This window comes from Candoia aspera, chromosome 1, assembly GCF_035149785.1.
Source record: "Candoia aspera isolate rCanAsp1 chromosome 1, rCanAsp1.hap2, whole genome shotgun sequence".
Lineage (NCBI taxonomy): Eukaryota > Metazoa > Chordata > Lepidosauria > Squamata > Boidae > Candoia > Candoia aspera.
In genome coordinates this window covers 85,996,935-86,024,102 of record NC_086153.1, presented here as the reverse complement: position 1 = coordinate 86,024,102, position 27,168 = coordinate 85,996,935, and the positions used below count along the sequence as shown (strand labels likewise).

The 27,168-nt window shown below is 39.1% G+C and overlaps 1 protein-coding gene across 1 annotated transcript; it reads left to right on the top strand.

Moving 5' to 3' along the window:
- The first annotated feature begins 3,208 nt into the window (after window positions 1–3,208).
- GINM1 (glycosylated integral membrane protein 1) lies at window positions 3,209–26,595 on the top strand. The gene is made up of 8 exons (XM_063308737.1): window positions 3,209–3,410; window positions 12,509–12,568; window positions 13,863–13,959; window positions 16,376–16,527; window positions 19,893–20,049; window positions 21,778–21,908; window positions 24,022–24,185; window positions 25,871–26,595. Exons 1-8 carry the CDS (start codon window positions 3,291–3,293, stop codon window positions 25,971–25,973), a joined length of 984 nt encoding a protein of 327 aa, XP_063164807.1. The 5' UTR covers window positions 3,209–3,290; the 3' UTR covers window positions 25,974–26,595.
- The last annotated feature ends 573 nt before the right edge of the window (window positions 26,596–27,168 follow it).

Below are 27,168 nucleotides of genomic sequence, written 5' to 3'. Positions count from 1 at the left end.
AGGCAAAAATTATGTATGCCTTGTCAGGTTTTTTAAACCTCCTGATTTAGTGATTATGAAAACTGGTTCAGAATTAATGTGTTTTACTCAAGATACTTTATCTTCATTAAATTTGCCATGTTTAACAAAACAGCCTGCCTTTGAGTATGACTCTCCAAGAATAAAATAGATGTATATTACATCATTTATGAAAGATATGTACGCTTTCTTTCAAAAACCTAGTAGTAGAATGCTGATCTTTTTTACTCATTAATTTCTTCCTCAAGGTCAATTTTTTCTTCATGTCTTTTTGGTTATTCTTTTTACTAACCATGTAAATTGGCCAGTCTTTAAACTTGTATTAATTTGCATAATTCTAAAGAGGTCCAAAGAAAAATATGGTTTAGGTATTCATTTAGCAAGGTAGCACTTGGCATTTGATGGTATTCTCTCACTATAAAACCAACAAACAAAAAATCCAGTGTTTGAGTGGCAATGGCATAGCAAGTAACAATTTCTGTTATGAAGCAGTAAGGCTTAGTGTGTTTTGCAAAGCCAGCCAATTATGGTTTATTCAGTAAGCTATGATTAAACCACAACTTCCTCTGATATTCATCATATATTTAAGTAGTCCTATTTCCTTTCTTTTGGAGAGTCTAGAAGCTTCCATACATTGAGTCAGACCTATCATCCATTTACTCAATAGTGACTCAGCGACTTCAAGGATTTAGATTCTTTTTTTCCCCACAGCCCTCAAGAGATTTCAGCTGCCTGGAATTGAATATGAGACTCTTGACATCAGTTCTAGAAAATGTTCCACTAATCAGCAATTACTAAATTAAAGGCTAGTTGTGCATGTGGAGAGCGATTCATATCTCAAGAGGATGCAATTCAATTCTCTCCCATCTCTCTTGTTTGCTTTTTATCATCCCTTCCTCTTGAGCTGTAAGGTAAACAGAGGGTTTGTGTCCATCATGACAGATTTAGAGTTACCTCTGAGGGAAAGGAATATACATGGGTGCTCTACCAATTTATTTACAAATTGCTGCTGTCTACAGTGGACCAGTCCTCCCTCGCAGCGGTCCCAGCCGCCTTGCAGTGGCCAATCTGATATTTTTTAAAAAACTAAACAAGTGTACTATATGTAATATAATTGGGATTGGCCTTACCACCCAAAAGGGGGAAGGTTAATCTTTTCCTGAGTCCCTATACGGTATTTTGAACCAAACATACAAAACAAAACTGCATGTGCATGTTTGGGGTGTGTGTGGGGGAACAATGATAAGGCTGTTTTAAGATTACTTCTGTTTTGTCATGTCACCCAACATACAGGAACATTTCTGTCACTCATGCCACCCAGCTTTGTGACCAAAATCTAGAATGGGGAATTGGTTATCTCTTAACCTTCTATCCAGGTTTGGATGACACATGGAATTGTAGCTTAACTACTAGACAAACAATAGACTCTCCATCTTAGCCATTTCTTAGATTGGCTGACATGCTAAGCCCAGCTGTAAGGTAGTAAACGTTTTCTGGAAAGACACTCAGTCTTGAAACATTTCAGAAGTTGTTTCTAAGCAGTTCCTCATATGCTTTTAATGACATGGCGAGGTCACTAACAAATGGTAAGTTCTCGACAGGCCTTGAGTGGATAGAACAAAATAGTGAAGAGTCATTACTGTCAATTGTATTTACAAAGCTTTAACTCCACACATTTCTAAAGTAAGGTTTAGATTTACCAAATGTACACTTTTTAGGTATATAAAAGAATTACATGATTACTTTTGTTCTACGCAAAAAGTGGGTTTTAAGTATTTGCTTTTCATAGCTTGATTTTTACAAAGCCAACTTATTTAAATGAAATAGGGCCTGTTGTCCTATGCAGCAAGACTATTCCCCTACTCCCTGTTTTCAATCCATGTTGCAAAATTCATATGAATCTTGTGAAAATGCTTGACTTTTCTCTTGAATATATTCAGAAAACATGAACTATTGTTTCCTTAAGTTGGCCAGAAGAATAAGCATTTTTTTTACTTCTAAGAGCTGATGAAAGATGATCAGATATACAAATCCACTGTATTTCAGAATGATAAAGTAATTACACTTTTATCAGTTCCAGAGGTCTTCAGAGAAGATGGCTATTTTAGTCTCTTGCAATAAAAAAAAATCTTGTGATACCTTAAGGACTTAACATATTTATTATCAGCTACATGTCCACAAAAGCTTGTAAGACTCTCTGTTTTGGTGTTTTCAGTGGGATTTACTCTCAGTGCCTTGCAATCTCTTACTTTTTTTCCCTTTTTTTCCCCCTCCTGGCTCCCCCTCAACTGAAGCAGCAGAGATTCCAGAGGGAAGAAGTGGGGACAGACCCTGTGCCACCCAACTTTGGAAAGTTTGCTTTGGAAAAATGACCTGATGCCTTGTCCTTCTAATTGATGCCTGTTAGTAAATTAGGCTAGTTGTGCCTGTGGCACAACTAAAAAGATGATGATGATGATGATGATGATGATGATATCGATATCCTGATTGAGATTATTTTTATGTTGTTTTCATCATTTGCTGTTTTTAACTCATGCTAATATATTACTTTATGATAAACAAGATCTTGAGTTCCAAGAAATTTTTAACAGGCCAAGTGATTAAAGAAATAGAAAAAAAGGGGGATCTGGTGAGGATTAATTGCAGTTGGTGGTCAGTGCCCGATGCAGAATTCTTTGGAAAGTTGTAAATTTGTGTATGGTACTATTTAGCAAACCAGGGTTGGCCTTAATATGGATTTTAATTACTGTTTTTAATCACCACCGAGTGCTTTTGCTTTTTATTTAGCCTCCCTGATAAAGTACTGAAAGGCAGGGTAACTCGGAGTAAGAGGTCGCTAGCGACAGGCAGCTACACCCCAAAAGGGGCTGCTTCAGGAATTGCTGGGGAGCTGTCACAGGTTCATAGCGTCCAACCAAATGAAGGGGGTCTTAACTGTGCCGAGCCTTTAAAATCTGTTTTAAGGCGAGAAAGCTCTTATCTTTGGCCAGAGCGGGGCCTGGATGCGGAGGAGGCTTGCCCTCCCGCTCTTGCTTTCCTTGTCCTTAACTCCTAAGAGGCGTCAACCTAAGAGAAATCACTGCTACGCAGCCTTTTCCGTGCCCCGACCCTGGAAGCACCTCGTCCCTGCTCGGCATCTCGGCCCGTCCCGCATCCTTTCTGGCTATTTCCTCCTCCCCTCGGCCCGCCGGACTCCTCCCAGCTTCTGCTGCGCCCGTCGCCGCCTCTTGCTTTGTTGATGTTTCACTTAGTTTTAATACCCAGTTCCCAAGATGGAGGCATCGTTGGGGCCACGCGACTTGCTCGGGCTAATCGCAGGGCTCCTTCTCCTGTTGCCCTCAAGCCTATCCGCCCCGGATCCGACAACCGTCTTCTCCCGGGTGGTAAGCCAGGTAGGCAGGGGAAAGGCTCCTTGGAAGCCTCGGGTCTTGGCGGGGTTGGCACCAGGTCCGCCGAGGAAGCCCCGAGGATATTTTTATATATGGGGCAGGCGGGGGGGTTGGTGGGGAGAAAAGATCAGCTCTCCCTTTCAAAGCCAGAAACAAGGAACGAAGTGGGGCGGCTGCGGGTGTGAGTTGGCACCCCCGCTTGTGTGAGAATCTGGCCACCATGGCTTAGAAGGGGGATCTGCTACGCGATGTTCCATTGCTGGTGGCTTGTCTGTGCCAAGTGCATTTGAAAAACTGAGTTGTGCAGCATCTGCACGCTGTTAAAGCGTGCACTGGGTTAACATGTTAAGATTTCTACAGTTTGCACATGGAAATTCTTCCTTTCCCGACTGTTTTGAAGGAGTGATTTGTACATTAATAATTGTACAAAATCGCATAAGGTGTGATTCAGGCCTTGTGTACCTATATATGTCTCTGTATGTATGTGTCTTAGATACAGTACCCAGCAGCTTGCCCTTTTGGATAGGTAACTTGCTGCCATATTATATTTTAATGTATACAGTAATAAAATTGGAACTTGGGGATTGAGTATCTTATGTAATAAATCTGTTCTTTATGGAAAGATCAGAAATGTTCTATGCAAGTCTGTTTTGGTATTGATGGGTTTGTCAAACATGAATAAAACATTTCAGGCATTGTAGTGCTTTTGTTGATTGATGTCTTGTTGCCATGTCTGAAACAGTCACTTGTTACATTTGCCTTAGTCTGAGGTTTAGACATTACAGTAGTGGTTTTAGACATCATGTCCATTTAGACATGATGTGGTTAACTGTCATGGTAATAAGTTAATTGATTAAATAGCCCACAGATTCCATCACCCACATATAAAACAATTAGATTTGATTAATTTTACTTCTGGTTTATGTGGGGTTCTTTAATATGGAAGAATTCACTTTATGGAGAGCTGTCAAAACAAAGATTGCAGGTTTATATTTAGTTAGCTGAGCTAGACCTTGGCCTGGGGACTCCAGGGCGATACCCAGCTGATCAAGTGGCTGATTTGATTGTGTTTATAGCCACACCGGGGGAGTGGGGGGGAGGTTGATGGGATTTTGTATCATGGATTTTAATTCTGTGAGCAGTTGGGCAGCCATATAAACTCGTTTAATAAATAAATAAATAATCGGCCCTAGTTTCATATCTGTAGGTTGCTTTTCAAAGCAATATGGGAGATGCTCTGTATCTTACAGAAGGGCAGAGTATGAGTTTGGGGATCATTCTTTAAAAGCGGAGAACCTCCCTACACCCTCTTTAAAGAGCCCAATCTCTGAGCTTGCTTATTACTTAAAAGTTTAGGGTATGTCCATGAAATCCAATTGTATACTAAATCTAAATATATGTAATTTGCTTAATTATGCAGCTGATATAAATGATGAAAAAGTCTGATTTCATGGAAAAGTCCTTGTTAAATGGGAGTGAAGTCCAAATGAAAAATCTGAAGTGTGCTAAAGTAATGTCCATTGTACTGAGGGTTTAAGGTACTTGAATTCCATACAAGCTGCTTTAGAATGATCATTTTTATTTGCAGATATAAAACACCTAAGAATTTAACCTGGAAATATTGAAATGAGGCATTTGGTTGGACATACATGCTAATATGGAAATATGGGAAACGGAAATATGGAAAATGGAAATATGGAAAAAAGTGAAGGATTACTGGCTACTTGTCAAAGTGTTAGCTTTTGTGTAGCACCTTTTTCAACCAACAAGCAAGAAAGCTTTGTTCCCAGTCTAAATAAAATATGGAAACACTTGGTTCTTTAAAATATACTATTTATATGGTGTAAATGAACAGACAGCAACATTACCTCAGTCTTCAAAAGTAGCAGCATCTTCCTGACAGGGTTGGGCCTGGTTAGTACTTGGATGGGAAACATCCAGGAAATACCAGAGCTTTAGGCTAGATTGGGATGCTCAAAAAAAAAATGCTAAAAGAAGACAATGAAAAACCATTTCCATACTGTTGCCAAGAAAACTACATGGTTGTGTTCTGAAGGCATCTGGAGTCAAGCTCACACTGAAGGGTTTCACTTACCTCCATTCCCCCTAATGTATTTGCTCCCTTTCCTTAATGTTTTACTCAGCCTTATTCTTCTAAGCAGGTAGTTTACCCAGAAGATCAGCTTGAGAGGTAGCTGAGGAATAGTAGGTCAATCTCTCCCTAAAAAGACTGACAGCAAATTCTCTCTCCCCATCTACTATACCTTGTTTGCTTCTAGATGTTACATTAGTTTCTTGCCTCAGTTATTCAGTAGGTTTACAGCAAATGAGAATAAGATCTCTTGTTCCAGACATGGGTGCTTCTGCTGACTACACAAAAATATATCTAATTTGCATTCCCAATTATTTTTAGGACAGAACTTCAACAAGTTGTTAACGAGAGAAGCTAAAAAATATGGGAAAGATAAAAAAGAAAATGTGTGCAGTAATTTGCTTTTGATACAATCCACATGCATGGCCACTGTTGCATAATTCCTGTGTCTTTCCAAATATTTACGTAATACGGACTTTCCCTCCTATGTGATTTTTCTGAGAAGGAATATGCTTCACAGCTGGTCCCCTTCTTCCATTTTCTTTAGCCTGTTGAAATGAGTTGGTCATTTTTTGCATTCAAGTCACAAAGAAATCACAGTGTAATCTAATACACAGAATTATTATGGAAAGCTCAAGAGAGTTTTGAAATGAAAGGTGATTAAATGCACTAAGGAAATACTTCCACTGCATCATACAATATATGTAGTATATATTTGGAAAGGCAAGGAATGCTGGGAAGGCACAAGGGAAAAGAGTTTAATAGTCATTGTTCCATAAATGCAGCGTGTAAAAAGAGTATAATGTGGCATTTACTGATTAAGGCAAGAAAGTTTCATCTAAGATCCAAAATAATTTCTTTGATGCTTGTGCTTTGTCTTTTGTATTGCTTTTTATATTCTCTGAGAGAAATGTGCTTCAAATTAATAAGATTGCAAGTTAAAATCTTGATAGTTCAGCTGCCCATTTAGCAGTCAAGATAATTTTGCATTGCCCTAATAAATGTAGCCACTTTACAAGCATTGGTCTTGTTAGAAATTATTTTAGAATGTTTATTTTCCTGTTAAATAAGCAGAATAGAAAAATAAGCATTTATAAGCTAGAAAATGTATATACAATTGCTCATTTAAGTTTGATTTTTAAGAATGGAAAACTAAATACATCAGTACCAATTATGAAACCATATAGACAAACCTTCTTAAAAATAGATAGTATTGATTTGAGGAAGAGTAAAGAAAAAGAATGGCTGGTCCTAGGGTTTTGTCATGTTCATCGTTCCAATGAGTTGCATACATCGTAACGTTTCGCATGTCATGTCTCTGATCCGTGTCTATCACCTGCGGGGTGGGGAATTTCAGCTCTGCCAGGCTGTTATCTTTCTGTTGCACTGAAGGAATATGTGTTTGGGTTATGACATGTATTCAAGGTTACTTTCCCAGGCAGATGTGTGACGCTTGCCAGGCCTGGGAGGGGGTGGTTGCGATGGTGGGGTGGGGGGGGGCGAGATCGGCTTGGAGGCGAGGGTTTTTAGTTTGTATTTGGCGCGCTTTTGCCCATTCTCAGCTTTCTTCGTATTTGCATACTATCCTTTCAATAAATCAGTTTTATTCACTAAACTCTGGTGAGACTGACTTCGTTGGGATAAGGCAATCATTACAGGTTTGGTCCCACTAGTAAAAGCATAGCCTGAGTGGGGCTCTGCTCTGGATGTTACTCTTGGCAGGAGTGAGGGTCTACTATGGCTGATTTTCCTCTTTCTTTCCAGCTTCTAGCACCATCTTCCAGAGTTTTATCTTCAAAATAGTACTTTATTTTCCTTGGATCATGGCAATGACTATTCATATAGAATGAGTGGTCACATGACCACACACACACACACACACACACACACGATAATAGGCTCAAATATTCCTCCTGAAAAGGTGGTGATCAAAACTCACAATTAGTTTGCATGTATGTAAAATGTAGCAAGGTGGGCATGGTCTGAATCACCATAGTGATGGATGAGGAGAAAGTTCTGCTTCACCTTTTCTTATGGAATGACTTTGTACTCTTCTATCTCCCAAGCCAATTTCCCATCTGGCTATCTTTTTTCTTTTTCACTATGGTGGAAAAGGAGTGGGGAGATCTTTGTTTGCAGAAATGGTTTATAGAGGAAAGATGAAACAACCCTTTTTCTTGAGGTTGCTGCTGCTGCAGTGACAATTACTGCACATTCTCCCTTAAATGTTCAATTATTGGGGGAAATGCTGCCAGTTTGAGCCACAAAAAGAGAGAGAGAGAAGAAAGATGGAGACACATGTTTCCATGCCTGGGCCTGGGCCACTCTGAGACATTGAGGCAATAAGTGTCTTTGGAGTCACTGTGCAGGAAGTTGGTGGCTGGAGAGAGAGGCCTCTTTGAGTGTGCTGGACCATTGGAATGGGCAGTTGCCACTTTCTGGTCCCAGAGGGATGAAAACGTTGCCCTCAGGTGACAGAGAGAAGAGATGTAAAGACCCAGAGAGAGGGATGTGCTTCATCTCAAATGCAAGGTAGATGGAGGCAGAGGGAGGTGACTGCCTGCAGAGGGACACCTGGAGACCTTGAAGAAGCCGCAGACCAGGATGGGTTGGACTGAAGACCCAGAGGGAGGTGCATCACACAACGTTAATGTAGGGGGGTGACTGTCAGGGTCTGAAAGAGCATGAAGAAAACTTTAAGTGCACACCAAAGTAAATCAGCTAATTCCCTTCTTATCTCTCTCTCTAAGTGAATAGCTGTGGGGGGAGGGAGGAGGAGAAAGTGGGGAGTTGGCAGTTAAGCAGTGGAGTGAATGCTTGCTAGCAAATAGTTGTGGGAAAGAGGGAGAGATAGTTGAAGACTTTCAAGAAACAGGAGAAAGAAACTTTCTACTGGAAAGTTTGGACACACTGCTGTAATTTGTTCTGTTTTTTCCCTAATTTCTGTAAATACACTTGCACATAGTAAAAGAAACAAAAAAGCTTCCATAGTCTCAGTCTCTGTGAAGCATTTGTTCTGCTTAGTCATACACACACTCAGCCATAAAAAGTACTCTCAGTCATGCTGTGACAGCCCTCCAAAATGTCAACCTGGTCACCTGTACCTTGCATGAGAACTCTGGATTGATTTGTTTTATAATCCATTCATTTGTTTTCTTGGCTACCCATGGTATTCTCAGGAGTCTTCTCCACACATCAATATTCAAGTGTCAATATTCTTTCTAGCCTGCTTCTTCAAAGTCCAACTTACATAGAGTATCATAGGGAAAACCACTGACTGCAGAATTCTGTCCTTTCCCCCCCCCCAATTATCCAGTGTGCATCAGCAATAATATATGTTGTTCCTCGGCCTCATCTAAAGTCAGCTGGACCATCTTGCATCTCCCTTTCCACGTAAGGTTCTAACCTGTGTTGGATGATGCTAAGCATTATTTTGCTAGCATGTGAAATTAAGGATATTATGGTAGTTTGCACAGCCTGTTAAGTTTCCCTTTTTTGTTGTTGATATGTAGACTGACCTCTTCCAATCTGTTGGCCACTATGATTTGTAGGCATATTTTGGTTAGAATTTTTATTGAATCTTCTTCTGTTGCTTGCCATTTTTCTGTAGATGTTCCATCAATTCTTCTGGCTTTCCAATTTAGTAATGACTGCAGTGCTAATCTAACTTCATTCTCTAATACTAGAGGTTTTTATAAGTAGGGAATATTTTCTAAGGTATCTTGGATGTTGTCATCTCTACTGAACAGAATTTCAGTATACTCCTTCCTTCTTTGTTTGATCTTCTTTGAATCAGTTACTATCTGTCCACTGGCATATATTAGCATACCAATGCAAGGTTGGAACCTTCTTCTGAGTTTGGAGATCTTTTGGAAGAATTTCCTTGTTTTTCCATGTCTTTTTCCATATTTGATATCTTTACAGGTGTTGTTGTAATACTGTTTGTCTCTTTTAACAGCTCTCTATAATTCTTTGTTAAGTTCCTTTCTGAGATCTTTGTCTTTCTTGGCTTTGGCTTTGGCTTCTCTGCTCTGCTCTGCAATTTCTACTGTTTGTTCTGACACCTAGTTTGCTTTCTTCTGATTTTTGGTCCTTGGCAGTATCTTTTCACATTCATCCTTATTAACTTCTGTGATTTCATTCTGCAGTTCCTTTGATTCCTGATCAATGAGGTTCAGGACTTCAGAGTGATTCCTGATGTTCTCCTTGAAAATTATGGGTATATTTACTTATTTGTTTGTTTGTTTAATGAATTTATATGGCTGCCCATTTTGTATGCATAAGACTTGGCAGCTAACAGTTAAAAACAGGATAAAAACATAATAAAAAAACAACAAAATTTAAAAACAACAGAAATAACATAAAATAACATAGCAGCCAAGAACACTCAGTTAACACAACTGAGTTAACACAATATGCTCAAGGTCATGTTATGAAAACTGGTTGGCTTTCTTCTTCTGCTTTAGTTTGACTTGGACATTGTACATGAGCAGTGTGTGTCCTGTTTCACAGTTGTCCCTTGGCCACATCTTTGCTATTATAATTAAGATCTTCCACCTCTTTATATCAGTAATGTAGTCAGTTTGATTTCTGTGTACTCCATCTGGTGATGTCCACATACATCATACATACAAAACATACATACATAGTTTTGGTTGTTGGAAGACAGTATTGGCAATAAAGAAATCATTGGATTGGCAGAATTGATAAATAGTTCTCTTGCTTCATTTTGATTTCCTAGGCCATATAGTCCTACTACATTTACCTTAATATTTCCAACTTCAACATTCCACTCTCCAACCACAAGCAGTACATCTTGCTTGCATGTTCAGATTGAACTTGACCATAACACTTGTCAACTTCCGCTTCTACCCCAGTGGGTGGAGGGCAGACTTGGATAATTGCCATAGTGAAGGGTTGTCTGTCAGGTCTAATTGATATTATGCAATCACTGATTGCATTGTGTCCAAGTACTGTCCTTGCTATATTTTTCCTGACTGTGAAAGCAAAACCATTCCTTAATTTTTCGTATCCTGAGTAGTAAATAGTATGATCTTCTCACTGAAAGTGTCCAATTCCAATCCATTTCAGTTCACTGATGCCTAAAATGTCAATGTAGTTGATTAATTTCATCTTTCACTGTGTTGAGCTTTCCCATGTTCATGCTTCTCATGTTCCATGTTCCCACTGTAACTCTGTCAATGCAGCTTTGGATTTTCTTTTCCTGAATGGTAAGTTGGCAACTAGACATCCTACATTTCTTAATCTAGCCATGTCATAAACACACTGGTATTTTGAAACATCCTCAGCTCTTTCTCTAGCATGTTGAGTGCCATCTGACCTAAGGGGCTTGTCATCTGGCTTTATAATGTCAATCACTTTTTATTATCTACCTATATGGCTCTCTTGGTAAAATATAGGAATGATTTTCCATTGCCTTCTCCTGCACAATATGAAACAACGGCTTTGATGTTGTCACTAAAGCAATTACCCGCCTTTAGTATCTTCCAATATTGCTGCTGTCCCATATAGGTGCCTGCTTGCTTGAGGTGGGCAGCTGGGATGATGTTTACACCTTAGGAGATAATTTACTCTTGGCATTCTCTCCCAATGATCTTTGCTCATTCCTTCCAGGAACATGCCCCTTCCCCCCATAATGAAGCAGCACAGCAGGACTTGAGAGAGAAACCCATTAATATCCTATTGAATTTTAATCCTGTTAATTTCAGTAGGTGTGTTCTAAGAAGTAAATTGACTCAACCAAATATGTACAGTAAATGTTTGGTTCCACATATTGCAGTATTGTATGTCATGCTATTGAGATACCTTTGTGAAATGCAAGTAGGGTTGAAACAGGATTATAGATGCTCTGATTCACTAATGATAGAGAGGAACAACTGAGGGAGGCCATCACCATAATATATTCATTTCCAGCCCTCATTCTTTAGATGACCTGAGAGTGCACAAGCAATCTAAATGATAAAATGACCGAGTGTTTAAAACAGAACTGAGCTATTCAGAACAGCTGTTATATAGCTCCCTGATGATGAGGCTGTCCACTTGAGATGCATCAGTGTATTGTCTCTGGGCCAAAGGTGTTTGCACAATGTGCTTTAATATGTGATGCCTCCACAATATATTGGTTATTGCAAATGAGAGATTTGACAGCTCGTGATAAACTTGGCTCACTCAAGTAGTCCACTCACACAACTGAAAAACTGTCTCATAGGAAATGTCCTAGCATGGCACAACGCTTTTTGGGATTGCTAGAGGCTCAGGTACATTAAAATCTGTTTGAAACAGAATAAATCACATAGAAGATACTGTAGAATTGCCTGAATTTAGGATTCATTTATTGTGAGGATTATGCCACTAATTAGGATGAGTATCTGTGGAACTGTATGCGTAATTTGGCTGCAAAAGATCAAGGCTTTAGTGGCAGGCAAATGCAAGAAATAAAAACTGCTTTGGTTCTGGTAAATTCTTTATTGCTAGCAAAGTATTATAATAGAACCTTGAAAATAAATCCTATCAAAATAATTGTCCAGCTAATATAATTGAGACAGAGTTACTCTGAGTCTCTTTCTCATGTTTCCCCCCCTCCCCTGGACTTAGGAATCTTTTCTGTAATGTCCTGTTGCAATCTATAACTATTATGCTCTGTCCTTCACTTTCCCAGGGCCTGTTAGACATTTCATCACAGAAAACCATCTGATTATACATCATATAAATAGCTAGACTAGTTAGTCCATTACAATTTTTGAGAACTCAGTCTTTATAACCAGGACTTAAGCATCTTTTTCTTGGATATACCACAACTTACTTAGACACGGATTTCAGAAATGCTAGATCCTGGCAGATCACATCATGGATGGAAACACATATCTATCTCACAAACTAAAAATTGAATTAAGTACCTAAGCTGGCTTGTAAACTATATTGAATAATCTGTAACTCGTTTTCTTTTTTTTTTTCTTCTCTGCTTTTTTCTGTCATTCCATTATTTCAGGAAAACATCAAGATTAAAGTAAATATATTGGAAAACAGTGGGGATATTCAGGAAAGACAGGTACTGTATGTTCAACTTCCTGTACTTTCTTTAGCAAAGTCTCTTCTTTTTTTCTGTTGTGATTCATCAGTAAAAATTCCATCTATCCTTAGGTTATTCCTAGTTTTTATAATAGTCTAGAAAATATACTGAGTTGTTGATAACATTTTAGGGATACTCAAAGTAAAAATTCCTTCCAGTAAATAGTTTCACTATGTTCGTACTGCCTTCTATGGGTTTGTAAAAATTAGAAGGTAATTTGTTGGCATTTGATTGGCATTATTTTATACATACAGATGTGCCTGAATGTGTGTACTTTGTATGTCTACAGTATGTATTGCTTTCAACCATAATAGTAGAGCAATTGTCAGTAATGCATAGTTTTATAGTATGCACTGACAGATTATGAAGTCCTGTGGATATTAGGTGACCCTTTGCTCTGCTCCTGTCAAAGGTAATGGTGACAACAAGCCTAGCTGTTCTTCACTGGCTGTTCATGAGGTATACCGATAATAGTTCCCAGCCCTTAGCTTTCAGAGGCTATGGAGAAACTGAGGACATGGTTTTCCACTGCTGGTTGGAAGTCCTAGGTATCAGTCTGAGTTAAAGGGTTATTCTGTTAATGACGATAAGAAAAACTGAGAAGCCGTGGCTCGTCATTTAAATAGTATCTAAGTTACAGCCAGAAATTAGGTTTTCAAGGTTTCAGTGATTTCCCATCAGACAGTGTACATTCTGCCTCTTACTCCTCTTGCCATATCTTAGTTTTTCCAGACAGAGATACTAAAGTTTCACAGGTCATATTTTAGGGTGCCATCCACAATCACTAAAATCAGTGGCAGTATAGCCAGGGATCAAGTCAGTTTGGCATAGGGGTTAAAGCACCAGGCTAGAAACTGGGAGACCATGAGCTCTAGTCCTGCCTTAGGCACAAAGCCAGCTGGGTGACTTTGGACCAGTCACACTCTGTCAGCCCTAGGAAGAAGGCAATGGCAAACCACTGCAGAAATCTTACCAGAAAGAAAACTGCAGGGACTAGTCCAGGCAGTTGCCAGGAGTCAACGCTGATTAAAAGGTACCAAAAAAAAAAAAGCAGTCACAGATGGATTGCATTCTGTTGTGATTCTTTTAAGGGATGAAAGCATTGTGATGGCAAATTTGTCAGCATACTTAGATTGGATTAATTTTTAATCTCTTATATTTATGTCTTATTTTGGTAATTGCTATCACAATTATATACCTTAAATACAACTTGGTCAGCCTTGTATTTTGAAACATATACATTCAATATGTGTTATTCTGTGGATTTCTTTAGGTTGTCCTTAATATCACTTACATGAATGGTCAGGTGTATGTAAATGACTTTCCACTGAAGAGCGGAGTCACCCGGATAAAATGTCAAACTATAATTTGTGAGTATAGCTTAATTCACTATCTGGATTGTATGTCCGTCTGTAACTCCCATCATTAAAATACCCCTGCATAATAAATTAGTGACAATATAATATTTCCATTTTTAAAGAATTCAGGATTATTTATTGGTTGTCATCTCTAGTTTTCAGTTAATTCAGGGCAGTCCATTATTGTGTTCATAACAAAATACAAATGGAGATTAGAAGCTGATTTTATGGAATCCCTGAGCAAGTTCCTGTTCGGCTAATTTATTTGTGCCACAGGCTGAGCTGTAGAAACTCAAGGATGTGACTCCACCCTGATAAGTCCTGTCTGTCTGCTCTCACGCCAGCACGTATCCAGCTAAGTCGGTGAAGGAGGAAAACAGCATGGTTTCAGATAATCTTAGCAAAACACTTTTTAAGGAAACTTTCCTAATTCAAATTCTCTGGATGTAAGAAATGGGATTTTTCTTGAAAAGATGGAAGTATTACCCAGGAAAGACAAATTTAAAACAACACTTATTAGAAGGAGCAAGCATTCTGGTTTGTTTGGGTTTTTGCTGTTATGTGCCTTACACTGAAAAGAAAGATCCTGATTGGATATACAGGCAATGTTCTACATAAGTAGTGAAGCTACAGCAATTACACGCTATTTAAGGACTTTTTATACACCAAGTATTTCCTTGATAAACTGGTTGTGGCTAGTTTCAGGGTTAGCTTCTAAGATAATCTACCAAGGACATGCTAATATGTTTTAAAACTGGTTCTTAAATGTCTAAAGCAATATGCATAAAAAGATGCTGCAGCGTGGGTGGAGCCCCAGCAACGGTTCATTGTGCCCTTTCATGAGGGCATCTCTCCTGTGCTTCTGATGTTAAGCTAGATCTTCAAATGCTCTAAAGCAGCCTTTCTCAACCTTTTGACCCTGGAGGAACCCTTGACATATTTTTCAGGCCTTGGGGGACCCCTGCACATTCAGGCTCAAACATAGGCCAGAAGTTACAAAATTATTGTATTCGTTTCATGGGTAGGCCTGCATATATATGCATTAACGGTGTTCTTAAACTAAAAATAAAGAATGAAACTTGCCTCTTTAATGTGAAGTTGCCCGAATTTGAAATAATCTTTAAATAAATCGTGATCTCCCAGGGAACCCCTGGTGACCCCTTGTGGAACCCTAGTTGAGAAACCCTGTTCTAAAGAAAGAAAGCCCTCCTCAGCTCATGGGGTTTTACCACGGAAAAGCACACATTTCATTCAGTTCTCAGACCAGATTTCATTTGATGTAATATAATACCTAATTGCCTTTAATTCTTTGAATTTGTATTAAATTGGGAAGAATATCACAGGAGTTTGAGATCTTATAATACAGCGCACGATGTCATTCCCCCAGTGTGTGAAGCAGAATGCCTGCCTGCAAATCTTCACTGACTTTACTGGACTACGTGGAATGGGAGGAAGTTAGATTAGGGAGAGTCAGTGCCCGTAATACAGAAAGCCAGGGGAACAGCTCCTTGACACTCCAAAACTGGATGTCAGTTCAGTGTTGAATAATGGATGCCAAGGCTGCTCTGCTGACACAGACATCCTGATAGTAGTCATGTCATATGCAAATTTAATTCAATACAATGGTAGCACTAATTACTATTCTCCTACTGAAAGCAATGTAAGTGTACATACTTGGAGAGGAAAGGAAGTTGGGTGTTTGAGCATAGTAGCGGAGAGCTACTAAACTGAGAGAAACCTACATTACAGGAAGGCAGCTTCCATTTGAAAGTGAGGAGAAAACACTCTAAGACCTTGTTCCTTGATGTGCTACCCACAGATTATAGCATGATTATGGATACTTTAATTTGGATTTGAACGTGTTCAATTTAAATCTAAATATCTTCTGTCAGCTCTTTTATTCAGTGATTTCTGTGGCCCATATCAGACAAGTGGAACTGGTGGAGTTTCCATTTTTCCCCTAGTTATAGGAAAGTTTATATCAAGTTAGTTCCTCCTATTAATTCAACAGCTTCCATCAAATAGTATAGAGAGGCGGGTGACTTCTCTACCCGGTTGATCTTAAAACTTGACTCAGTGGCTTGAAGAACCTCCAGAGCAGATTTGAGAAGAAAGGGGCTGACTTCAGGGCAGGAAGGAAGAAGAGAGAATGGGAAGGTGTTATTGTGCAAAAGATGATCTTTGTAGAAGATCATCTACAAGGTAGAAAATATTCCTGTTTACATTTTAATAGTCTGTTTAGCCCTCTGTCGTTTCTCCTAAAAATAACTGAATCTAGTCAGCTAGTTACATTAATTCCATACTGAATTGCAGTATGGGGCCCAATCCAGTTTGCAACCCATCAGTCACCATTTTAATGTGTAACTTGTTTTTAGAGATTTTGTTTCTCTGCATGGCCACTATATGATATACAGTTATTTGTTGATAGCGAAGAATGGAAACTCTGATACTTTATTGGATCAGAAGCAATTAGGAATCGTCAGTGTTCGCATTATGGTCCACGAGTGGCCAATGGCATCCAGCTCCAACTTGCAATTGATTGTTGTTCAAGAAGAAGTGACAGATATTGATGGAAAACAGGCAAGTATCCTTTCTCTAAATCATTGTGTTTATTAGCCTAGGTGTAAATCCACAGTAGAAGATTGTTTTTGCAGAATGAATGTGCAGTTTAGTTCTGTGGTTTTACCTTTTGCCAGCAAACCAGCAATACTGCTGTCTGATGTTATACAGCTCTATGTCCTCTTTGTACCAGAATATATAATTTTTTTTTTAATTAAAAAACCCTCAAAGACAGCATTTATGTATTTTTTGTAATTTTTACAGAATATCCATGGCATCTATATAATCATATTTTAAGGATTTGTTTATGTATTTTATTTATTTATTTAGCACATTTTCCCACCACTATATATTACATATCTGCAGGAGAAGGGTAGCTTTTTAAAAGCATCTACTTTGGACAGATTGTGAATTCTTTTGTTGTAAAGGTAAAGGGTGAAATGGCCTTGGAATTTCTTGTGACTCCATGGATATATCCATGCAATTTTCTTGTCAACTGGAAGGTCCTAATAGCACACATTTATTTTTGGAGTTGACATACATTCTGTTCTTCTGCCAGCATTGAATAGGATTAATCGAGGCATCCATCTGATATTCCTAGTATTAGCAGTATCAATTTTTGTGTGTGTTGATATATTTACTCTTTGTTATTCAGAATCTGGATCAAATATACTTTCATATGATTTCCTTATGAAACAAACACTATTCATAACTTAGACGGGTTGTGCTTGAAATTCCTGTGAAAATGATTCAGAATCATTTTCATAGCAAAGCTATAAAGAAAAGCCTTTCTGTGGAATACAAGTCCTTAATAATTTTACAGGAGGATTTCAAGTAACTTACCTGTTTCAGGCTGATTTTATTTTGAATCCAACTACATACTGCAGAAAGTGATTCCATCCACATACTGCAGAAAGGAACTGTGAAAAAAGCATCTTTCTTCCAGCTGGCACATTTAATCATATATATGATCCTAATTCTACAAAGTTGGAAGAACCCATTGCCCTGCTAAACAGCTTTGAGGGCTTGATAACTTGTTTAGAACATTCTTTTAAATCCTAGCATGAGAGAACTTCCTATACCCACTTGTATATTACATTGGACAGTTTGGTGGTACTGTGTTATTTTTAGCACTGTCACTGTTTATGTCACACTTTCAGAAAAGTGGAGTGGACAAACTCTTGACTGATTATGCCAGGAAGCAGCCTTCAGTTTGTTGAAACTCCAAATTGTTCAAGTCTTTCTCATTTCTGATTGTCAGTGAAGAGATAAACCTTGACTATATTATTATTATTTTGGAAGCCTGCCAGATGGCCCGGTGATAAGGTTTTATCAACTATAGTGTCTGCCTGAAATATGTCTTTACTAATAAGACTTTTTATTGTAGGGAAAGTTCCAATAGATAAGAGCTGGGGGTAGTTTTCTTTTTTTAGATCCTTTGTTTATGAATTCAGTTTTGGAGAAGTTATTGTATCCTGCAGGACAGTCATTCAACCATGGCATATTTGGTGCTGTCAGTAGGCCCACTGATCTCTCATGCAACTCTTCCCCTTGGGGGAGAATCCTTCAGCATCTTAAGCATGGTCACTCCAGCAGAAGCTCCTAGGTATCTTTATTCAGGCGCAAGCCCCACTGATTCATTTGCTTCATTTGGTTTGGTAATTGGATCGCTGGGCTACAAGTTTCTCATTGCATAAAGATTCAACAGCAAAATAGCCATGAGGCTTATTTGGCAAGATGGGAAGATAAAACAAAAAATCATTGTTATGAATACAGGTAGTCCTCCCTTACCGACTGCCTCGTTTAACAACTGTTCAAAGTTACTGTGGTGTAAAAAAAAAAGCTTTGCGACCAATACTTGCATTTATTACCATTGCAGTGTCCTGCGGTCAAGTGATTGCTATTTGTGCACTTCACAACTGGCTTCTGACAAGCAGAGTTGATGAAGAACACGGAAGTAACATTGCAAGTCACAGTCACGTGATGTCTCGCTTAACGACCAGATGGGAAGTGATGTTGTAAGCCTGTTGCGGTCACATGATTTTCCACTTAGTGACTGTAGTGCTTAGTGACAAAGTTGCTGGCCCCAATTGTGGTTGCTAAGTGAGGACTACCTGTAATTAGGAAATAAAACAAAATGCTGTTAGAGGTGAATATTGAGGATTCCTTGTCTGAGTTAAGGAGAGAGTGTAGCTTATAATTATTCCTTTGCATCCTGTGACTTTGACAGTGAGTTAGTAGTGCTTTTAAGGAATGCTGATGCAGTTCATGCCCATGGCCACTTGTGCTGAAATAATGATGGGGATGGTGGGCTGGCTAGAAGGGAGAGGCATATTGCTTTCCTCAATCTGGCTGAGCCAGCAGAGTGAAATGGTTAAGATATTAGTTTAGGACCAGGAAGATCCAGGTCCAGGTCCATCCTTTGCAGGGAAAACTCACTAGGTGTCTTTGGGCCAGTCCCTCTTTCTCAGATCAACTTACCTGACATGAGGTTTTTGCTGTGGAGGAAAAAAAAGTGGAGGGAGGAAATGTTATTTATACTCCTAGAGTGAAGGTGGAATATTTATCTACATAGTTTGTATGCTGCCCATTCCCAAAGGTATCGAAATTGTCATAAAATAAAGAATAACTCCCACAAAATAATGAAGCCTCCAAATATAAACAAAAATCAACGTTAAACATAGTAAACTGGGAAATACAAATTTATGTGCCAAATTTATGTTCAACTTTTAGTCACAACTGACTTATAAATCTAGTAAGTAAGTGGGTAAGCAAGCCAGTCAGCCTCTTCCTTCTTCAGTTACTGACAGATTTTTTTTTCTTTATTGCCATCCAGACACACTTCTTGTGCATGACCTGAAAACATCCAGTAACTCTTGGGCTATAGATTACTTTGCCTCTAAAGACATTCAGAATTCAGATCATTCACTCAAATAGTACAAATGCAGAAAATAACGTTTGGGTACAGGATTCATCTGTAATTCTCTTGATTGATTGTTTTCAACGGCAACATTCTACTTTTTTCCTGCATGGTTCCTCATTGAGAAAAATAATCCATACTGATGCTAGAAATGGAGCCATTTGCTTTCCCTGATAATATGGTACGATATACAATAGATCGATGGATATGAATGTGGATATGATAATGAAATAGCAGGTGGAGAGCTCTTCTCCTCCTATATTTCACATAATTCTTGAGCTGAGAAAAATGGGCAGGAGCATGTTTAGCCTTCGCTTAAATAAAAGCCACTTTTCATCTTGAAATCACTTTTTGCATACTTGTTTCTTGAGTGTGTCCAGCTTTAAAAAAAGCTTGACTGTTTTCCACAATGGTCCCAACATGTGTGGACAAGAAAAAAGCTCCCACCGTTACATTTCTTTTGCAGGTTAAACAAGATGAAGTGACAGAAATAGACCTATTGGTTAAAGATCAGCGAGTCCTGAGACATACAAACTACACTGTTCCTCTGGAAGAAAGCATGCTGTATTCCAGCCCGAGGGACAATGATATTTTGTTTACACTTCCCAACCTTGCAGGAAAAGGTACAAAGTCTTGCTGAGCTGCAAGAGTTGGACTTTATTCTATTTATTTATTCATTCATTCAATTTCTGTAGTCGCCCATCTCACATAGGTGACTCTTATTTTCTCTTAAAAAGATGCTATTGAGTTTATTTCTTGCTATTTCACTTAAGTTTTCTAAATTTTTTAGACTCCTTAATGAGAAAGGAGCTGATTAAATTAATTCATTTGTTAACTGTATCTGGGCTACTCTTTCAGTATTCAAAGTGGTGTGGACTTTTTAAGAATAGCATAGCCAGGTATAAAACATACAAAGCAATGCAATCAATTATCAAAAAGTTCTTACCTCAGATTTAATAACTCAACCGCTCAAAAGGAGCTCCCACCAACAGCCAGAAACTGGCTTCTTTTTATAGGCAAGTCAAATTAATATGCTTACAACTGGCTTTCTTTTCATTTGTATTCTCTCATAATATTCTTAGTAAAGTGGTAAAGCATGGGCCAGATCAGTGTTTTTCAACCTCAGCCACTTTCAGATGTGTGGACTTCAACTCCCCAGGGAATGGTGGGAATTGAAATCCACACATCTGAAAGTTGCTGAGATTGAGGGACCCTGGACTAGATGATGACACTGATAGATGGACTCATAGTTGGCTGAGCCAGCACACCCAAAGAGTGCTCATTAATGCTTCCAGTTCAGCTTGAAGGGAAGCATTGGGCAGAGGGCCAGAGGACTCTGTCCTAGCCCCTGTGTTGTTCAACATTTTTATCAGTGACTTGGATGAGGTAGTTGAGGGGATCCTTATCAAATTTGCAGATATCATAAAACTGGGAGAATTGGTTAATACTTTAGATGAAATATGATTTTAAAAAGATCTGGACAAGCTTAGGCAGTGCGCTGAAATGAATAGAATGGAGATATGTAAAGTTCTACATCTTGGTAGGAAAAATGTAAGGCAGTCGCATGGGATGGGGGAAACATGGCTTGGCCATTCTCTTTACCTGTGAAAAGTGCCCTTATCAATCAGAAGTTAAACATGAAGCAGCAATGTGATTTTAGTTGCTGAAAAGACAAATGTTTCCTTGGGATACTTAAGAAGAGCACAGAGTCCAGTTCACAGGAAATAATTGCTCCATTCCATTCTGCCTTGGTCAGACCTAATTTGGAGTACTGGGCACCAGAATTCAAAAAGGACAAATTGGAGCAAGTTCAGAGGAGGGTGGTGCTGGGTCTGGAAACCATGCCCTATAAGGAATAATTGACAAATCTGGATATGCTTAGCATACAAAATAGATAATTGAGGGAAATATGATAATGGTCTTCAAATATCTGAAGAGCTGTCACAAAGAAGTGAATGGACTTACTCTCTTTGCCCCAGAGAGCAGGTCAGAACCAAAGAGCTAAAACTACAAGGAAGTACGTTCAGACTAGATGTTAGGAGGAACATCTCATCTGTGCAAGCGCACCAGACTGCCACATGAAATATTGAATATTTGCTGAAGGACTTCAAACAATGGCTGGATGTCCTTCAATGGTTGTCTCAGAGATGCTCTGATAGAACCTGCACCAAGAAGGGGGTTGGACTAGATGACCTTTAAGATCTATGCCAATGCTATGATTTTATAAACGCTTTAAATAGTTTTGCACATTTGGACTTTGTTTCTTGTCCTTACTCTGCTTCCTTTTACTGGCTCACAATGTTGATATTTGAAAAAACAAACAACCTGTCTTTTTTATTTTTGTAAAATAGATGTTGAAAGTCCTCTACAAACGACCAGTCACTATCTTCTCAGGCAAGTAGAAACTACAGTAGATGAACAGACAATGCCTGGCAAGTTGCCAGAGACTCCACTCAGAACACAGCCACCATCTTCTTACAAGGTATATTTTTTGTCACAATGATTGTGAGTTTTGGTAAATATTACAGTCACCTAATTTGAGTTAACGGATACGTGTGGGAATTATTGGTGCCTGATGTATCTGACATCCCTTCCGTCGCTCTGTCAAAGAACCTGAGTCCCATTAAAAATAAAAAGGCATGGAAAGGTGGTGGTCACCAGAAGGGAGGTAAAAAAAAAGTCCAGGTGGGGTTGCAACTGTGCTTGAAGTCCTGCCCCTTTCTATATGCACATGGTACACATACCAAAGGGTGGAGCTTCAATCATGCAGTCGTGACCCTCGCCTTGAGGTTTTGGCATGTCCCCCCAATTTCCCCTTCCCCTGATGCTCCTGTGTGTGTGTGCCTTCGAGTCAGTGTTGACTCCTGGTGACTGCCTGGACTAGGCCCTGCAGTTTTCTTGGCAAGGTCTTTTGGAAGTGGTTTGCCCTTGCCTCCTTTCTAGGGCTGAGAGGGATTGACTGGCCCAAGGTCACCCAGCTGGCTTCGTGCCTAAGGCAAGACTAGAACTCACCATCTCCCAATTTCTCCTGATGCTCCTGGGGGTGGCTAACAGTTCACTAGCTTAACTTCCTCCTGATAGGCTACTCTCAAATGCAAGTACAGATAATCCTCACTATCTAATTGGGACTGGGAACTCCATTGGTAAGCAATGTGGTCGTAAGGTGTGATGTCATGTGACCGTGCCAACTTATCACAGCAGTTCTAGCAGTTCTAGTTGCTGTTAGGCGAATCCCACGTGGTTGCAGTGTCCTGTGGTCATGTGATCGCCATTTGCAACCTTTTGCTGGCTTCCTCATTGACTTTGCCTGTTGGAAGCCGGCAGTGAAGGTTGCAAATGGCAATCGTGTGACCATGGGATGCTGTAACATTGTAATTGTGAGTTTGTCGCGGAGCGCCTGAATCACAATCTCATGCCTGCGGGGACACTATGATGGCTGCAACTACAAGGACCTGTCATAAGTACTCCTCATTCAGTGCTGTTGTAACTTCGAACAGTTGTTGAACGAGTATATGTTAAGCAAGGACTTACCTGTAAGCCATGTCAGGAGAACAATGACAGATGAGGCAGAAGTTCATCCAGGACTCTCCAAGCCCGTAAGTTTGTCTCCCAACAGAAAATAGGCCTCCCCTGCTGGATTTCTACCTGATAGGCAGTTGCTAAAGTCACCCACCCAGAACAGTCAGTTCTGAGCAGACCTTTATGAAGTGCTATGTGCCCAAGTCTGCCCTCTACAAAGCTTAAGAAAGGACTGGGGTGTTCTCGGATAGCTGTAGGGCAGTTGTTAGCCCCCTGGCTCAGCAGTAGTGCTAGACTGGCTCCTAGCCCAAACCCACTGCAGCATCATTTCAGGCCCTTATGGACTGGAGGCAGGTGCAGCTTCTCCACTTTGCCCTAGAGATGCCCGAGAGGGAGAGAAAGCAGAAGTAGTGGTTGGGCTGGACCCACCGTGACCTGGGTAAACCACAGTCAGGTGAAGCGAGGCTGGTTCTGGAATCACACCTACAGTGCTTGTACCACTGGTGGCATGCAGAACCATTTCCTGGAGACCAAGCCAGACAATTGACCCAATGAGTTTTGTTGCAATAATACCAAACTCAGACCACAGAATTCATAAACCAGCCCCATTTCCCCTACAGCTGTCTATTCCCTGGAAGCCCTACACTCCTGGTAAGCAGTGTAGCTTATCAGGAAGAATTATTTTTGCTCCAGGGACTCTGGCTTATCTGTTTCCATGGCATCGTCCCCAGTTAGGCATGTGTGAACGGGGCTGTAAAGTCTCAGCAGGGTCAAAGTTAACTTCAGAAAAGGAAACTAAAAAGAACTTTAAAAAAATGAAATTAGGGACTTAGTTAAAAGGAAGTTGAACAGTGACACTAGGAGATTACTTTGAACAATAGAAGATGTGGGAAAAGATGTCAAGGAATGCCTCAAGGGGCCGAACAGAAATGTTTGCAAAGACAAGCAACACACTCAGGGCTCCCATGTCATGACAGGAGTGTAAATTATAAGTTGATACAACAAACACCAAAGAAAGATGAGCTTTTGCAGGGCGTCATTACTGGATTTCAATGGCAGTGTTGTTATTTTTGCAGGTGATGTGCCAGTGGGTGGAAGATCTGAGAAAGGAGCTTTGTACATTTTGGCTCAAATCTTTTCCTGTGTTTTTTAATTTTATGGAGGTCATTGTGGTTGGAATTATAGGAGCAGCTTTAATCATAAAAGTATTAAAAGTGTTTTGCCCATCATGTGAAAACAGGTAAGTATCTTTTTTATTTTTTATCCTCAAAACAAACTTCCTTCAATGATGGGAGTTTCATTTCAATTTTTTAAAAAGAGGGGAGTCCTGACTACATTTCCAGAACAGTTAGTTTTGCAAATTACATTTCAACAGACTTTGGAGTTAAAAGACAAAAAAAATCTTCTTAGTGTATGGAGAGTTATCTTAAATGGAATGTATTCTATTTTAATCCAATAGAAACAATATAAAATATAAATATTTATTCAAGCTAGGCAGATTAAATTGATAAACAGAACTGACCCACAGGGTTTACCATCTGTTAAGGAACTAATGTACGCCACCTTGGGTCTTGTTTTGATGGCTTTATAAATCGAATCAATGAAATTATTATTATTATTAATGGGAAATAATCACCAGATGATTCAAAATGTTAACATGCTAAATGGATTTGTCTCTAGTTCATCCCCCTCCCCCTGGCAGGAGCTGTGCGAGCATGCATGCTAAGTGGGAAGGGGAAGGAAAGGCAGTCCTGTTGGTTTTTCCCCTGCCTCCATAGCTCCACAAAAGCAGCATTGGATAAAGATGGAACACTTTAGCTGGCAGAATCGATGTTGTTTTTCTAGTAATACTAGTTTACAAACAAGAGCCTGATACACAGCAATGGTCCAGAGCAGTCCTGCTCCATACCCTGCTCCATCTCCATCTCCACCCTTGCACACACATTCCAACATAATTGGGATGGTGAGAAATGAGGAATACCAGCATCCACAGATTAGCAATTAGCCCAGACTCAGACGAGTCAGGTTTTTTTCCTTACTGAGCCTCACAAAAGCTCTGTAAGATTTATGGTAAATCATCCTGAGAGCTATCAGTCAATGTCTCCTGCTTGCTGAGACTTGTGGGGCCAACAGCTTGCCATCTGCATTCCTCTTTTGGTTTAGAGATGGCTGAAGGAGTCCTATCTGCATGAGGGGAACTCACAATCCCATCCACTTATGTATTATTATATATAGGTGTGTCCTGGCTGCTTTCTTTAGAAATACTTTGTGGCAAGTACCAGATTGTTCAAGATATTAATTTGCACGTATACAGTTTTTCTGGTACTTTTTTATTACCGTATATAATTCATTTTCTTTACCATATATCATATTAGTATCTTAAATAGCCTATCTCTTTTATTCTTTGTCAGAAACAAAGATGTGTTCATTATTAGTTAAGATTGCACAGTACTTTTATTTGTTTCATAAGGTTTATCTTATTCGAAACCATTTTTCTCTACTCTTTGACTGAAAAGGCTATTACTATATTAGGCTAGTACTATATTAGCCTGCCCTTTAGCTTACACTCTTAAACCTGTGGCACACTAGAAAAGGAAGATAAATGAAGAATAGGAAAACCCTGGCAGCAGTTCTTATAAGTCATTTAGATGAAAATGGTAGCCTATGGGAGAGCTGGTACTGGAAGAGACAGGTGAGTGAAAGTTAATGTTTTTTCTAAATAGCATACATCCCAAGAATTATTTGAAACAAGCTTTAATTAAATTTTGGTGTTTGCAGCATATATAGGCCATTTTCAGAAACTAATGATCCAGATTTAGATTTTCAAACACTTTTCCTTAGCTGTTTTAACTGTGAAGTTGAAGTGTTTAGATATGATCATATTTCTGAAGTCTGTATTTTAATTGATAACTTATTTTTTTCTAGGGGAATCCTTCAACTTGATACCAGTGTCATACCTGTGGTTGCAATAAGTTTACTTCCAGATATTCCAGAGAAGATAAACAATGTAGAGGAGAAATGTATTTAAAAACATGTGTACTATAATTATATGAGTTTGTTGACCTAATTAATTTGGCACTTGAATCTTAATATATTATGTAATTCAACCTTCCAAATCTACTGCCCTCCAAGACATTGGGACTACAACTCCCAGTATTCATGAATAATTGCAGTTCTGACATATCTAGAGGGCTCTAGTTTGGGAACTGCTGATTTCACAGCAGTTCTCAATCTGCTGTTTTTATTAAATCTATGAACGATCCATATTTAAAGGACAGTTAAGGTTGAGGTCCAGAAGAGTTTCTGGTTTCTTTTCATTTCAACCATTGTAATATATTCTTGACAGGGAAAAAAAAGCAGTTTCCTTACTTAAGGACTTCTGTAAGTTCTAACTTCTGTGAAGTAATTTCCCACTTCCTGAAACGATATCCTGCATCTTCCCAATTACACTGGTTGTAGGACATAGCGTGCTAATCCAGTAAATTTGACCCAAACTCATGGAACAGAGTAAATAGCATGAACAGGAGCATAGACTTGTGACAAAACTAAAAGCTATTTTAGGCCTGACGTCTTTAAGCGTGCCTTATGGGAGAGATCAAAAGCAAAAGAGTTTTCATACTGCTCTGACAATAAATGGATTATTGGTGCAATTTTTGTTTGGGTTTTCCAAAAATAATCTTGATGTGGTAAGAACTTTCAGGGTCTTTCCTACAGAATTTATGAACATTTGTAAAAATGTGCTTCTTAAAAACCTACAGTACACTACAAATGTCTTTTATCTAGGAGTACAAAATCTCTTAAAGTACTGTATTGATTCAGAGCAGTTTTATATAGAGAGATTTGTATGATCATCAGACCTTAATGTAAATTTGCTTCTTGAGAGAAATTGGAGATCATGTAGGGTTCCTTTTTCAAAGTTGATTGGGGCAGCAAATCTGGATCCAGCCCATTGCATTTGCCAAATACACTCATCATTTTCTACTGGTTTCTAGATAAGTATTAAGTAGGATCTTGTGGCTTCAACCATCTATAATGTTTGGGTGTGGCTACATTACAAGCAGTTTGATTCAACTGGAGTTGTAAGATTGCATATACAAGGTGATGATCAGAACCACAGTCACTGTTTCTCAATCAACATCCATAACTGGTGTTCGAAAATGGCTGATTAAGAAATAGTGTAGGGCTGATGTTTCCTTTTCTCTGTGTGAACATCATGTTAATTG

Coding starts and splice junctions, on each gene's coding strand:
- GINM1 (XM_063308737.1), top strand. CDS start 3,291: ATGGAGGCATCGTTGGGGCCACGCGACTTGCTCGGGCTAATCGCAGGG. Junction 16,528..19,892: donor CAGATATTGATGGAAAACAG/GCAAGTATCCTT, acceptor TTTCTTTTGCAG/GTTAAACAAGATGAAGTGAC. Junction 21,909..24,021: donor AGCCACCATCTTCTTACAAG/GTATATTTTTTG, acceptor TTATTTTTGCAG/GTGATGTGCCAGTGGGTGGA.